The sequence below is a fragment of the Corythoichthys intestinalis genome, chromosome 11, assembly GCF_030265065.1.
Source record: "Corythoichthys intestinalis isolate RoL2023-P3 chromosome 11, ASM3026506v1, whole genome shotgun sequence".
Taxonomy (NCBI): domain Eukaryota; kingdom Metazoa; phylum Chordata; class Actinopteri; order Syngnathiformes; family Syngnathidae; genus Corythoichthys; species Corythoichthys intestinalis.
This window is the reverse complement of record NC_080405.1, coordinates 9,554,901-9,571,080: the sequence shown is the minus strand read 5'-3', so window position 1 is coordinate 9,571,080 and position 16,180 is coordinate 9,554,901. Positions and strand designations below refer to the sequence as shown.

The 16,180-nt window shown below is 39.1% G+C and overlaps 1 protein-coding gene across 1 annotated transcript in view; it reads right to left on the bottom strand.

Annotated features, from left to right (window-relative positions):
• Nucleotides 1-730: 730 nt before the first annotated feature.
• Nucleotides 731-16,180, bottom strand: part of LOC130924342 (soluble guanylate cyclase 88E-like) — a 52,056-nt gene continuing 36,606 nt past the window's right edge. The window contains exons 13-19 of the mRNA XM_057850819.1: nucleotides 14,599-14,745; nucleotides 14,365-14,521; nucleotides 12,790-12,899; nucleotides 10,029-10,118; nucleotides 4,368-4,520; nucleotides 1,002-1,139; nucleotides 731-916 (exon numbers count right to left, since the gene is read on the bottom strand). Of these exons, the coding sequence (XP_057706802.1) occupies nucleotides 764-916; nucleotides 1,002-1,139; nucleotides 4,368-4,520; nucleotides 10,029-10,118; nucleotides 12,790-12,899; nucleotides 14,365-14,521; nucleotides 14,599-14,745 (948 nt within the window). The 3' untranslated portion in view covers nucleotides 731-763. The remainder of the gene's footprint in view (nucleotides 917-1,001; nucleotides 1,140-4,367; nucleotides 4,521-10,028; nucleotides 10,119-12,789; nucleotides 12,900-14,364; nucleotides 14,522-14,598; nucleotides 14,746-16,180) is intronic.

The following is a 16,180-nucleotide window of genomic DNA, read 5'->3' as shown; positions in this document are numbered from 1 at the left end:
AAGTCAGCTGAAATCGTTACTCTCCCGACGTCATCACCCAGATGGAGGCGCTAAAGCGCTATAATGACAGGCGAGGCTAAACGGCAGATTAAAAGACTCATTTCTCTTCACCTGCGCTTTGCCATATTGTTCTATTAAGTCGAATCGTCTCAAAATATTATTTTAATTCACATAATAATGCTATTTAAGATTTTTTTAATGGTGTCACAGGTAATTTAAATGCTATTTTTTATACTAGGTGTGTTAGAGAAATACAAACAGTCAAGCAGTAAATACTTGTAAAGATACTATTTCCTACATATGTCACTTTTGGTCACAGTCGTTCATTGCAAAAATATGGAGCACCAGGATAAACAAGTCACTTCTGCACACATATTTAGTGACAATTTTCTTTATTTCTACTGACCTGAGAAGTTTTAAATGAAAGAGAATAAAGCCAATATATTGTTTGTGCAACACTGCAAGAAATAGCTAAATACAACTGAACCGCGTGGTACTGAACACTTTGGGTGCAAAACAAAAAACTGCTTTGAGATGAATAAAGTTGTGATATGTAAAGCGAAACATCCACTCACACTTGGTTAGTATAACTGACACAGTTGGGATGAAGATAATCACTAAAATAATTACATATTACTTTCATTGTAATTCTCAAAGGATTTCAAAATAGTGTACAAACTAGTTAATCACATCAACAAGCCAAAAGTTTACCCAAAAAATGATTACAGGCTATCACATCTGTTTGACTTTTCTATTTTAGTGCTCAGGACACAGAGCACATGGCACTCTTGGAGCAGCGAGAGTCACAGGAGCTGTCACGTGAGTCCGTGATGGAATCTCTGCCATCAGACTCTGGTGACCCCAGCTCAAGGTGGGCGTCCTCCAAGCAGTCGTGTAAAGCGTCTTTGTAATGGGACTGAGAACACAACAAACTTATTACCTGAGCAGACTATTTGAATGAAAAAAAAAAAACAAGCTATTAAGATGTATTTCACTTCTACCTTATGAACCGACATCTCCTCCACCCGACACTCCTCAATGGACTCCTCCAGAGAATGGCCTGAAATCTCCATTTTGATGCGATGAGAGTGAATAGACTTGACGTCATCCTCTTCCTCGCCCGCCACCAGTGGGAAAATCTGGAGGGAAGGATAGAATTTCCAAAATAGTGCCCATTGTATATAGCTCCCCAACCGCATTTTCTACAGGGGCCGCACAGATGTAATAAATAATTTATTAACGACCGCATTGTGGCTGAATTAACTTTGGTTTGTGCCTCTTGACACACCAATATGCCTGTCTACTCGATAGGTATAATACTACAACTGGATAGGATGTCGTTATACAAATCCATTGGCGCTACCATCTGTTTTGTTTTGTTTTTATATCTAACTGCGCTTGTCCTCGATAGTGATGTAGGCGCATCATATTTGTTCCCGGATATAATAGGCTCACTCTAACAAAGATGACTCATAGACTTCATAATTATTGGCGGGAACGATTAATAGGGGGCCTGCATTGGTGACATGGCCGTCAAAGCTGACTGAGTGGAATCACAGACAGAGCTTTTTCCGTTAAATATTATTGCGATGAAATGCTTAAATCCCTGAATTCTTTATAGATATGGACGCAAACATCTCGAGTCTTGGTTAACAGCAAAAAAAAAAAAAAAACGTGCAGTTAGGATTTATTTTACGTAAATATTGCGAACTATAATGCTAGTCAGTAAGCAAATGTAGCAGCCGCCATATGAAAACAAAGAGCTTTTTCCATTGAAAATTCTTGTGAATAAATGCTTAAATCCCTGAATTCTTTACAGATATAGGTGTAAAACAGTCTCAAATCTTGGTTAAAAGCAAAAAAAAAAAAAAAAAAACGTGCAGTTAGCATTTATTTTATGTAAATATCGCGAGCTATGATGCCAGTCAGTAAGCAAATGTAGCGGCGGCCATATGAAAACAAAGAGCTTTGTCCATTGAAAATTCTTGTGAATAAATGCTTAAATCCCTGAATTCTTTATAGATATGGACGTAAAACAGTCTTGATTCTTGGTTAAAAGCAAAAAAAACCAACATGTAATTAATATTTATTTTACGTAAATATTGCGAATTATGATGCTAGTCAGTAAACAAATGTAGCGGCCGCCACATGAAAACAAAGAGCTTTTTCCCTTGAAAATTCTTGTGATTAAATGCTTAAATTCCTGAATTCCTTATAGACATGGACGTAAAACATCTCGATTCTTGGTTAAAAGCAAAAAAACAACAACAACAAAAACGTACAGTTAGGATTTATCTTACGTAAATATTGCGAACTATGATGCTAGTGAGTAAGCAAAAGTAGCAGCCGCCATATGAAAACAAGAGCTTTTTCCGTTGAAAATTCTTGTGAATAAATGCTTAAATCCCTGAATTCTTTATAGATATAGATGTAAAACATCTCGATTCTTGAAAATGTGCAGTTAGTATTTATTTCACGTAACTATTGCGAACTATGATGCCAATGCCGTAGCGGCCAATTTCTCTCATTGATTTACGTTTCAAAGTGCATGCATGGTACGAAAAATATTAGGGTAGTTCCGATCATGTTTTTTTGCTCTCGATCCGATCCCGATCGTTTTAGTTTGAGTATCTGCCGATCCCGATATTTTCCGATACGATTGCTTTTTTTTTTTTTTGCTCCCAATTCAATTCCAATCATTCCCGATAATTTTTCCCGATCATATACATTTTGGCAATGCATTAAGAAAAAAATGAATAAAACTTGGACGAATATATACATTCAACATACAGTACATAAGTACTGTATTTGTTTATTATGACAATAAATCCTCAAGATGGCATTTACATTATTAACATTCTTTCTGTGAGATGGATCCACGGCTAGAAAGACTTGTAATTCTTAAAGGAAAAATGTGACTTTGTATATTGTGACTAAATATTGCCATCTAGTGTATTTGTTGAGCTTTCAGTAAATGATATTGTAGCCATTTAACTGTTCTGCCCAAATGCATGATGGGAAGTGCAACCATGACTGTGCGTAGTGGTACCAATTGATATATCTTCTCTGCGTTGGGAAATAACATAGGGTGTTAAGAAAAGATCAATTACTATCTTTCTTCCCCACATTGCTTCCCACTATATTTCTAATCGTAGGGAGAGGGATTGTAAGGCTTTAGCCAATTAAAAAAAGGCTCCAAAGGCTGCCAAAATTCACTCTAGTCATTTTACGCTGCCTTTTAGCTCTATATATGGGTAAAACGCCGCCATTACAGATTGAACGCGACAATGCGTGAGTGGGTCGTTCAGCGCATGCGTTAAGTGCGTTAAATACTTTAACGTGATAATTTTTTTTTAAATTAATTACCGCCATTAACGGGATAAATTTGATAACCCTACCTTAGGCCTAAACTAAAGACTCTAGATGAGTGTAACATATTATGTCTGTAACGTTAAATACAATTAGAAAACGATTTGATTAAAAGATATATATATATTAAAAAAAGGCATGCCCGATATTTTTTTGCCGATTCCGATACTTTGAAAATGACGTGATCGGACCCGATGCCGATCGATCGGGACATCTCTAAAAAATATAATAATTACCTTGAATACTACCAATAATATGGATTTGTCGCAACAGGCTACTCTTTATGGAATCACAGGAGTGCCAAATGGAAAAATAAATGAATGAGTACATATACTGTATAAGTAAATGAATTAATTAATAAATAGAAAAGTATACGGTATTTTGTAATTCGTTTTACTTTTATTCATTAAGAAACACAAACGAAAAAACAATGGCAATTTTTGTCATTGACTTTTACTTTTTATCATTGAAAAACACAAACCAGGATCGTCTTCAGTCACTCTAGCTAGCACACACGGTAAGATTTGTTTTCCCAGGGAGACTATTCGATGTTGCATTAGCCTTTATCGGTCTGTGCTGAATGATCATCACACACTAAATGAAACTTCTAGCGTCAACATAGCATTCGCGTTAGCATTATGCTAACAGCGAGCATCATTTAAAACTCTCGGAAAACATTTTTTATTTTACATACAGTTCGTGGCGTCCAGGTGGGTATAATTCTTTAAAAATAGTGTACCGTTTTCCTGCTGAGTGTGTATTATCACCAAGTTGGCGTTGTCCTTGTAGAAGCTGCAATATGGGGCTCATCTGTTATTCGAAATAGTAGGAAACCTTGGTTTATTTATATATTTATGGGGTCAATATTTTATATTTTACAGACGAAAACATTTTCGGTAAACATCGAAAAAAAACTAGACGAAATTAGTCTTGAGTTTTCAAGGATTACACTTTCAGCATCGATGCACGGGTCACTAAAGATTTTGTTGCATTCCTACCAGTCCTTCTTCTTCCCCTGTGACTTCAGTAATGGTGGCCTTGCTTATGGCCTCACTGATGGTTTGTGTCTCAAATTGAGGACAGGCCGCTTGAGCATTTCCGTCTTTGTCCCGCTTTCCTTTCAGCCAGTAGGTCTCAATCTCGACATTGCCCTAAAGCATGAGAGAAAAGTCAAAGTATTTATACTCCTGGCCAAATTTTGACTTCATTTCTAATGGTTGAATCTTGGAAGTGTTACCCAAAAAACAACAAAGTTACTTGAGGTTGGTGCAAATGTTTTCCTAAAATTTTTCTAGTGAGATCAAGGGTATGAATAATTTAAAAATGGTCTGCTTATTTGTTTGACAGACGAATGAAACAAAAACTATAACACAAGCAATTTAAAAAAAAAAATTTTTTTTTTAAATTCTTTAGCTGATTCTGATTTTAATGAATGATTTTTCCATTTGTGCCCCCAGCAAGATCGATTTTCATTAAAGTTGGACAAATACTGATTTAACTCATTTTTAGTGTATTGTCAACTGCCGTCTATCATAAATTCAAGGGTGCAAGCTCTTAAATTCCATTTTTTAAATTTAATTTACTTCTGGTTGAAGCAGTGTTGTTTTCATCAACGATGGCGATAACGAAAATATCTCGTCAACGGAGAAAATGACGATGACGTGACGCTGACGAGCTAAAAACATGTCGTGGGAGACTAAAACATAACGAGATGAAAGCCAGTTTTTGTCTGACGAGACGAGAACCACATGAAAATTTGCCATAGTTTCAGTCATAAATTCACGATGTGTTACATTTTCTTCGTATGAGTTAGTTAGCACGCATCGTATCAGGGTTTGGTCGTGTCACTCATGTGAGGCTTATTCACCGGTCGGTGAGTAAGCGTGTGTCCCCTCTAGGCTCCTTTTATGATACACATGAGTCAGGTGGTGCCTGGTAAGTTTTGTTTTCTTATCTTGGCTGAATATGCCATAGTACTTTAGCCTTTAAAGGTCTGTGAGTGATTATCACGCACTAAATGTAACTTGTAACATTAGCAGAGCATTAGCATTTAGCGTGATGAGTGTCATCTTAAACTCATGGAAAACTTTTTACGTAAACTAAACATGACTAAAACTTTTAAAGTTTACAGAGGAAAACATTTTGAGTAATTGTCGACTAAAACGAGACAAAATTTGTCTGAGTTTTTGTTGACTAAAACTAGACGAAGATGAACATATTTTGAAATGACTAAAATATGTCTAAGAATAATGAGTATTTTTGTCCAAAAGACTAAGACAAAAATCAAAAGGGCTGCTAAATACAACCCTGGGTCAAAGAATATAATGGAATTTTGCTATGTCACAAATACAGTCTATAAAATAATACATGTTGAAAAAAATAAATATAAAAAATAATAATAAAAAACTGCATAAAATACATTTAATCATGTGTTGTTTTTAAATTAAAATATATATTAAATAAATAAATACAATTTTTAAAAAGTGTCACTGTCCACTTTGTTAAGTTGTGTTAGTATCCCTTTAAAAAAAATCCCCATTTATTAATGACATCACTCTCCTATGATAACATCACACCAGTGGCGGGAAATTAAGCTGCGGAAAGCAATTTTATCTCCTTTATGAATCAGATTTTGTAGTTTTATGAAGTACTGTCAGTGTGGTTGATCACAATGTGTCCACTCTGTTAAAATTATATATCTAAGAAATTATTTGAATTATAATCATTTCAAAAGATTTGTTTGTAAATGTATGGATTTATTTGTAAAATTATAGATTTCTCATCAAGTATCAAAAATCACGTTAGCTATTATATTAGCAAAGCTAGGCTGTGGACTAACATTAGCATAAAGCAGTGCTTCTCAATTATTTTCTGTTACGCCCCCCCAAAGGAAGACGCAAATGTTCCCCCCCCCCCCCCCCCCCCAACTCGCTGCCGACACTGTAAATAGTATCATTTGTCTATAAAATTATTATTATAAATACGCATCTGCCTAACATTGTGTGCTTTTTTCTATTATGGAAAAAAGTAACATAGATCAACTTATAATAAAGTATAACTTTATTAACATTTTTTGTTTGTAACAGTAAAGACTTAACGCACATCAATTTGCCTGAATTTAAAAAAAAGTTACATCCAAACTGTAAAAATACACTCAAGGTACATTTTTGACCATTTGATACAGAAAAATAAAATGCAATAAAATCAGTAAATAATAACAAATTCAAATTGATTAGAAACATTCACTCTTGAGGACAATATACCAAAAAAACTGACCGAAAAAACTAAACTGAATAAAAGGGAAAAAAAGAGTGTCTTTGGACAAAAGGACAGTTTTTATTTTTGCTGCTCACAGTATCACCTCCTTTGCAATGGTGTGGGGTTATTTTGCATTGAGCATGCTAAAAATGCTCACTGGTTTACTGATATAACACTGACAAAGCAGGACGATTGTTGGCAATATTCGGCACGTTTTCGCTGAAAAACAATCAAGTGCTTATGAATGAGATTGGGGTCTCATGTCGTTAAGTGGCGTCTTAATTGATTTGGCTTCCGGCTGTCCGCTATAATTATTTATAGACACAGTAAATAGTGGTCTTTCCTCATCACCCACTGTATTAAAAGTCAAAGCTAAAACGCACGAAAAAAGCGCATTATCGGTGGCCGAGGGAGAACCATAGGTGAGGGCGGTCGTTGTGACGATCCCAAGCCGGAAATGGCACTTCTCGGGCGGAGACGTCAGAACCGGAGAAGACAGTGGATCGCTGCGTGAGTGAGTCCAGCCGGAAAACGGCTTTCGAAAACGGCGGCGGCGCACAGCTCTTCATATCTCTTTTCTGTGTGCTAAGTGCTCTTGCTAAATTTAAAAATACTGCGCGCACTCTGAAAATGAGAGCGCCACTGCCACCCACTGGTGGATGTGCAAGTACACTTTATTCCAGCACGGCAAAAAAAAAAAAAAGCATGTTCCCGAGGTCACATGCGCCCCCCCTGGCATCGCGCCCCACTATTTGAGAAGTACTGGCATAAAGGTTCCCCTCTGTTATTAGTGTCCACTCTTTTACGTCCAAATGGCACCCTATTAAAAAAAAAAAAAAAAATCCCAGGTGCGCCTCTCAGTTATGAAAATATATGAATGTATTCAAAATTATTTTCATAAAAGTTTTACATTCAATTTGAAATTAAGATATAATATTATTTTAAGTTTACTGTACAGTGGTACCTCAAATTAATTGGTTCTGGAAGTAGTTACGTAACCTGAAAATTCCGTAAGTAGAGACGCGTTTTCCATGTAAATGTCCAAATCCGTTTCAAGCCCCCCAAATATCAGACATAAATCTTTAATAATGCTTAAGAATGCATCAAAACATCCAAAAAATACATTTTAGATTTAGATTATGGCACAATAAACATAAAATCTGAGTTGTGTATAATTTAAAAAAAAAAAAAAAAAAAAAAAAGTATAGAGCAAAGAATAAACGTTAATACACTCATGTAAAGCTGTCGGAACACAGGGAGCAAATGAGGAGGATGCTGGGAAACACACATACACATACAGAAGAGGTCCCTCTTAGCCAATTAGATGCGAGGAAATAGCCAGTGGCAGAACAGCTATAAGTGTGTTACGTTCAGTAAACTCTGGTAGCTGCGGGTACCAGCCATACTGTATTTTTGCCTTTCGTGTCCTGAAATTTCTTTTGCAGCAAGAGGCAATATTTTCCCGTTGAGGCGTGTCTTAAAATGGAAGTTCGGAACTTTTGACATAAGGCTTAATCTTCAAATTAGCGGTGGTTTATTAAGTCGGTGGAGTTCATTTCAACAAATTCTGTGTAGTTTGTTAGTTATTTATTAGTTTCAGGGCTTCGGAGTGGCTAAGCTAGCACGAGTCAATGGGCCTGTCTTAGCATAACAGATCTAACATATTCAAATAAATTCAAAAATCAGATCATTGTTCAAAATACCCATGTGGCCAAAACAATGTCACACCAAACTACCTAATTCATTTCATTCTGCAGGACTATTGTTTTTTTGATGCAATGCAACCATAATAGAGAGGAGTGCTTCGGCCACTCGTGCTCATGCTGCATTCGAGAAAGTCAGTCTTATCCCACTCGGATGGTACCAGTTACGACCTCAAAGCGTTCCGAGCTAATCTAAACAGTAGGATGCCTGATCGCAACGAGTCGTCTTTTATTTTGGCCATCAAAGACATTTTGACTTCCAGCAAACCAAAATAGTGGAGGAAAAACGGTGGCTAAGGTAAATAACACACACTGTAAACTGCGTTAGTTTTACTAATGACGGTCTGCTTTTCGACGGGCAGCGCCATTTTGTCGAGTAACGTCAGATTGAAGCAACTCGTGAAGTCAGGTTTTTTTCTGACTTCACGACTAGGGCCGCCAAGTTCGAGTGGCGTTCCAATGACATTTTTTCCGGTCAGAGGTTGGAAAACCCCAACTTCCCACCTTCCTCGAATGCAGCATCAGTCTACTGAGTCTTAAATGAAGAACGGCAATGCTGTAATGTGCATTTAGAGGCTGCGGAAACAGAAGAAATGGGAAAATGAAAGTTTCCACAAATTCCCGATGAAGAACGAGGAACGATATAAACTGTAGTTACTTGCTGCTGGCTACGACATAAACACACCGGTGCAAAAAATATCACTCCGCTTTGCAGGCTGTTCCCTGTAGAGCTGCTGGATTATAAATGTTGCTGTTCATACTAAAGTTATTGACATGCAATGGTAAATTTTAATAATTTTATCCTCATAACATAGCCAACACTATTGACTGCATGGGCCATCGGTGATTTTCATGCGTGCATATGTTGTTTTTAATTGGCATGCTAAGACGGGACCATTGACTCACGCTAGCTTAGCCACTCCGGCGCCCTGAAACTAACAAACTGCCCGAAATTTGTTGAAATCAACTCCATCGACTAATTAAACTCCTGCTAACTCAAAGATTAAACCTAATGCCAAATATTCTGAACTTCCCCTTTAACCTGAAAATTCTGTATGTAGAGAAGTTCATAAGTAGAGGTACCACTGAATATAGAATTGTTATGCAATCAAAAATTGAGATATATTTTGAATCAATAACTCATATCACATTTTTATTAACTGTTTCCTATTTGTCATTTTTCTTTCATCAGTTTCATGATTGTCTGATTTGAACTCCCAAGGCAAATATGATTCCTCCCTAGAAAAACCTTTACTTTTACTATATTTACAACATTCATAGCACAACTTGGTGCATGAAAGAAAGTTGGAGGGCAAAAAAATTATTGTCATAAGAGTCTTCCCGGCGGCTGCTTTGGGAGAAACTTTGCTGGCATTGTGACCGAACATACTCTAAACGAGTCAGACTCACGGATAAAAAGAAAATCAAGCAGGCGACACTTACCCGCTCTGAATGCTAAATATGTTCTCTGCCCACAGCCAAAACATTGCTAGTTATTTTTTGTTGGTATGGTCATACTTTCGTCGGCAATCACTGCAGCCTCAGGGAAGGTTTTGTGTAAGCCGATAACATTTATTTACTGTCCGCACATTATTCCACTTGTTATTCACATGTCCTACAGCAATTGATTATGTCCTCAAAGCGGATACGTACAGTACATGCTACCCATTTTGTAGTGGGTGTTGATTTAACTCTAACCTTGATGGTAATGGTGCCCCTCCTCTCAAAAATAAAGTGGCTTCCTTTCAGGTGCTCGTAGGTGGCGCTGCTGAGCTGAATATGCATTTCCTAAAGGAGATAGACAAGTGGAAGACATTCCTGACAAATTGCTGGTTTTGAATGACTTTTTCTTTGTCTTTTAATGCAAACAAACAAAAACAACCTGAGATGCAAGTGTTAGATCTGCGTACAGTACACATGAGAAAGATTTCATAATTCCTTCCATCCATCATCTGCCGCTTAATCCGGGGTCGGGTCACGCCGGCAGCAGCTTTAGCAGGGAAGCCCAGACTTCCTTCTGCCCAGCCATTTCAACCAGCTCCTCCATGGGGATCCCAAGGCATTCCCAGGCCAGCCGAGAGACATAGCCTCTCCAGCGTGTCCTAGGTCGTCCTCAGGGCCTCCCGCCAGTAGGACATGCCCAGAACACCGCTCCAGGGAGGCGTCCAGGAGGCACCCGAACCAGATGCCCGAGCCACCTCAACTGGCTCCTCTCAACGCAGAGGAGTAGCGGCTCGACACCGAGTCCCTCTCGGATGACCGAGCTTCTCACCCTATCTCTAAGCAAGAGCATGAACACCCTGCTGAGGAAACTCATTTTGGCCGCTTGTATCCGGGATCTTGTTCTTTTAGCCATGACCCACAGCTTGTGACCATAGGTGAGGGTAGGAACGTAGATCGACTGGTAAATCGAGAGCTTTGCCTTTCGGCTCAGCTCCTTCTTCACCACTACGGACCGGTGCAGAGTCCGCATCACTGCAGACGCTGCACCAATCCGCCTGTCGATCTCCCGTTCCCTCCTACCCTCACTCGTGAACAAGACCTTAAGATACTCAAACTTCTCCACTTGGGGCTGGATCTCATCCCCGACCCGGAAAGAGCACGCCACCCTTTTCCGGCTGAGGACCACGGTCTCGGATATGGAAGTGCTGATCTTCATCCCAACCGCTTCACACTCGGCTGCAAACCGCTCCAATGAGAGTTGGAGGTCACGGCTTGATGAAGCCAACAGCACCACATCATCTGCAAACAGCAGAGATGCAATGCTGAGGCCACCAAACCGGACACCCCTCAAAGCTTCGGCTGCGCCTAAAAATTCTGTCCATAAATATTATGAATGGAATCGGTGACAAAAGGCAGCCTTGGCGGAGTCCAACCCTCACTGGGAACGAAATCGACTTATTGCTGGCAATCCGGACCAATTTGACACCGGTCGTACAGGGACCGAACAGCCCTTACCAAGGGGCTCGGTACCCCGTACTCCTGGAGCACCCCCCAAAGGACTCCCCGAGGCACACAGTCAAACGCCTTCTCCAAATCCACAAAACACATGTAGACTGGTTGAGCAAACTCCCATGCACCCTTGAGGGTCCTGCCGAGGCTGGTCTACTGTTCCACGGCCGGGAGGAAAACCGCACTGCTCCTCCTGAATCCAAAATTCGACTTCCCGACGGACCTTACTCTCCAGCATCCCTACATACACTTTACCGTGGAGGTTGAGGAGTGTGATCCCTCTATAATTGGAACACACCCTTCGGTCCCCCTTCTTAAAAAGTGGACCACCACCCCGGTCTGCCAATCCAGAGGCACTGTCCCTGATGTCCACGCGATGTTGTAGAAGCGTGTCAACCACGACAGCCCCACAACATCCAGAGCCTTCAGCAACTCCGGGCGGATCTCATCCACTCCCGGGTCCTTGCCACCGAGGAGCTTTCCAACCACCTCAGTGACTTTGACCCCAGAGATAGGAGAGCCCAGTCCCCAGACTCTGCTTCCTTAAAGGAAAGTCTGTTGGTGGAATTCAGGAGGTCTTCGAAGTATTTTCCCCACTGACTCACGACATACCGAGTCAAGGTCAGCAGTACCCCATCCCTACTATACACAGTGTTAATGGTGCACTGCTTTCCTCTCCTCAGATGCCAGACGGTGGTCCAGAATTTCCTCGAAGCCATCTGAAAGTTGTTTTGGATTTCATCATTAATATTGATAACCCAGGCAAAATTTAGCTCCTTCCAGGCATACTACCGTATTGGCCCGAATATAAGACGTTTTTTTTTTTTTTTTGCATTGAAATAAGACTGAAAAAGTGGGGGTCGTCTTATATTCGGGGTCTAGACATTATACCCATTCACGACACTAGATGGCGTCAGATATCATTGAAGCGAATGCTGAACTTGACTCCCCAGGCCAAAGCGATCCCTTATGGTTAATGCAGTTATTGCAGTTTTATCACAATAGGTTGGTTTATTTACATTTCAAAAACCAAAAGCCATTCATTTACGACTGTGATTGCAATTTAGTTTAAATTTAAATGTTCAGATATTAAGATTTGAATGAGGCAAAATAACTTGCTTTTTCTCTCAAATATATTGTTATAATCATTTGTTTCAGATGTGCTGTAAATATTTTCTGTATAAAAATTAATTTGGTGTTCAAAAAGTGTTTTTTCAAACTTGAGTCTTGGAAAAGAGGGGGTCGTCTTATAATCAGGGCCATCTTACAGTATATTCGGGCCAATACGGTACTTCCCGATCAGTCAGGGCTTTGGTGCCATCTTGTGGCATATTAGGGCTTAATAAAAAGAGCACAAAAAACGTGAATAGCTAGCTTTACAGAAAATAGCTGACAATATATGCCTAAATAAAGAAAACGGAAAAGGTACATTTGTGAACATCTGAATGTAAATAGGCGAGGTTGACAGTAATCTACGATCAACCAGGGTTGAATTTTCCTTCCTCACCTTTCCGTTGCTTTCCATAGCAGATGCTGTGTGGACCGTGTCACCATGCAGACCGTATCGGGGCATTTTGTGTCCTACCACACCAGCTACCACCATCCCAGAGTGGATGCCTGCATCCACCACAAAACATATTACATTATCAATGTTAGTTGTGTCAAACCTGTGATCATCGCAAGTCCAGCCGTGGTCACGGTTGCCCTCAAATTAAATAACTAAATGTATGAATACTAAGAAAGATTCTTGGGAAAGTTCAACAATAGTTTGCAAACAAATGTTCTGGTGAGAGTTTGAATAGTCTGAATTATGCTAATTCACTAATGGCATTTGTCATTGCCTGGGCACAAGAGACCTTCTTCTTTTCTTTTAAATCCTTGGGAAGTTGTATTTTTACGGTAGTTATGGTGCAATTCCTTTCATCTCATGCAGGACTTCTTTTTTTTTAACCTTTACTGTTCAGATGTTTAGACACGGAGAGTAGTGAATTTGTGTGTCCTAATTGTCTGAACCGTTTTAAGGTATCGCTTGGAAGCAGTGGCGCGCACAGACAATTTGGGGGGTAGGTGCGTGCGCTGGGGGGTACCTTTTACAACATATGTAACTACCATTCCGGCTGCCTCGTTAGATCAATGCGAATTAATAAAAGAAAAAAAGAGCATTGCAGCTGTATGAATATATATAAATAAATAACCTATTTCAAGCTAGCAGGGATCCACAAACATGGTAATTTTCTTATTCTTTCCTTCGGAGGCATGAATGGTGTGCAAGTGGTAAATACAGTTGTGTTCAAATTATTCAAGCCCCACAGTCGATAAGTGTTTTTGCAAGGTTGACATTCATTTTTCATCTTGTTCATAATCACATCTAATAATGACATGTGAAATAGACAAATCCAACGGAAATAACAAAAATATTTTGGGGAATATTCCAATCAAAGGCCTTTCTGTGATTACATCATTGACAAAATTATTCAACCCCCCAAGTCCACCACTCTTAAAAAACAAAGGTTTCCATCAGGTGTCGTCAAACAGCTGATGAAAACATCTGTAGATGTGAACAGAACCCTAATGAGCAACAATTAAGCAGATTTAAAAGGACTGTGACACATGGCTCTTCAGCAGTTACTCACAATGTTACTTATTGTTTGAGTATTCTTTTCAACAAATACTTTTTACTTTTAGTTGACTAATATTATTTAGAAGTAACCCTACTCCTACTTGAGTACTCTACCCAACTCTGACTGATATATAAATTAGCACGATGCCGTTTTAGATATGTAAACAAATTTGACGTTCTACCAACAACATATGATTAGCCATAACATCCTATAGCCTCAAGCTGAATTGAACTAGATGTGTGGGTGGTGCATGTTGCAGTTTCACTTCCTGTCCTCTACCTAATAATTTCTCTTCATATTACGTGGGCCCTAATTGCCCCTGCATTTGACTATTAACATTGTTATGTTTAGTTTTAAGCTAAGGTTGGGTATAATTGAGGTGTAAAAAATTTAGCATTTCGATTTTGACATTGACGGTTTATATGTTCCAACACAAGCATAAATGTCTAGGTCAAACCCACCAACACGAATCTGTATGTTGTTTCCATTTGAGGGGTCTTTCAAGTGGTCGATGGAGCGCACCATGTCCAAGGCCATGTCGCAAATGTTATGGGCATGATACTTGGTCTTCTCTGGAGCCCCTGCCACCACCATGTAGGCATCTCCAATAGTTTCAACCTTGCAAGTTAAGAGACTTGACTTGAGTACACGCCAACACAAAAAACACTTGCGATTGGTGTAACATAAATACACACCTTGAAGACTCTGTGCTTCTCACTCAGTGTGTCAAACAACGTGTACATGGTGTTGAGCATGGACACCACCTGCATCGGAGTGATGTGGCTGCAAATGCGAGTGAATCCCACCACGTCACTGAAAAGGATGGTCACATCTGGAAACACCTGGAAAGAACAGGGGAAAAAATGAATGTGTTTTATTGTTCTTCCGGTTTGCCGACATGTTGTGTACAGTGGATTGTGTACACGATACGAGCATCGTCACAAGACATAATCTAATTATGCGAGCAAATTTTCACCATACGAGCTCAAGCGTGTCCGATTGCCTCGGAATCCCGCCAGGTGGCATGCAAGCTCTCTCTATCCTTGTCTCCCCAAGTGTATTGGCGTCACGTGAGGAGGCACATGAGCATCTTGCGTCAACAGAATCTCCCATCGGCCTACCTCTTGCTCATCCTCGTTATAGATGATATAACAATATGATATATAGATTATATAATAAAATGATATATAGATTATATAACAAGATCATATGACAAGGATGATAACAAGGATTCATGTGAATTCAGCCAGCAAATCACAATCGATTCCAAGCAAGGGCGTAGGTTTGCATAGGGACGGTAGGGACAAAACACTACCAACTTTTCAGGATGCTCAAATTGTCCCTACCAACTTTTAAGTAACCTTATTTGCATTATATAATGTGTTCAGTTATATAGGACATTTTGATTGTCTTCCCATATGTCGTAACGACAGAATTGACCCTACTATTATTAAGTGAATTATTTTCATGTACCCCTTTTTCACTTGCTGAATGAGCCAATACATTTTTTTTTTTCCTCAAATGCACGTTTGATTGGCTGATGACTTCAACCAACCCCCCCAACGACACACTCTCTCACAGCACAGAATTACGTTACATGTTGACATGCCGCCTCCTCTGCCTGCGGGAGGGATATTAGAAGGTTTTTTTTTCAGCCAGCAGCTGCTGTAAGACCGCTGTAAGTAATGTGAAACGTCATTGTTGTGGAGGTGGAAAACGCACCACTAATTTTGCACTGAAAGTCCGACCTGCATCACAGTTTAGTATTACCATTACATTAAACTGTGAGAACCTGCAAACTTGAGTAGGGAGCTGCTTCTAGAGAAGTGTCCTCCTGTATGTGTATTCCACTATGTTAACGTTAGTTAAACTTTTTTTTTTCTTATGTGGTCTTAAAGGAGCCCAAAGGAGCTTTCACTTTTTTGTGGTCTTAAAGCAGCCCAAAGGAGCTTTCACTTTTTTTATTGAGTTTGGCTGTGCTTGTGGACAAAAGCAGTAGTGTTTTTTTCTGAAGAAAGGCTCCATTTTTATTTTTTATTTTTGTTATTCCCTGACAAACAAGGTTTTTTTTTTTTTTTGTTATATTTGATTCATTTAGGCAGACAATTTTGAGTGGTATAAAGACAAATGTTTTTTTTTTTTTTTTTTGCATTCCTGGATAGTTAAGAGATTATTAGCAATTTGGATTTCTTTGTATGTTAATATACAAATTTGTGTTCAAATATTGCAATTTAAATTTGCTGATAAAATCCAGACATTTATTCTGAAAGTTTTTTT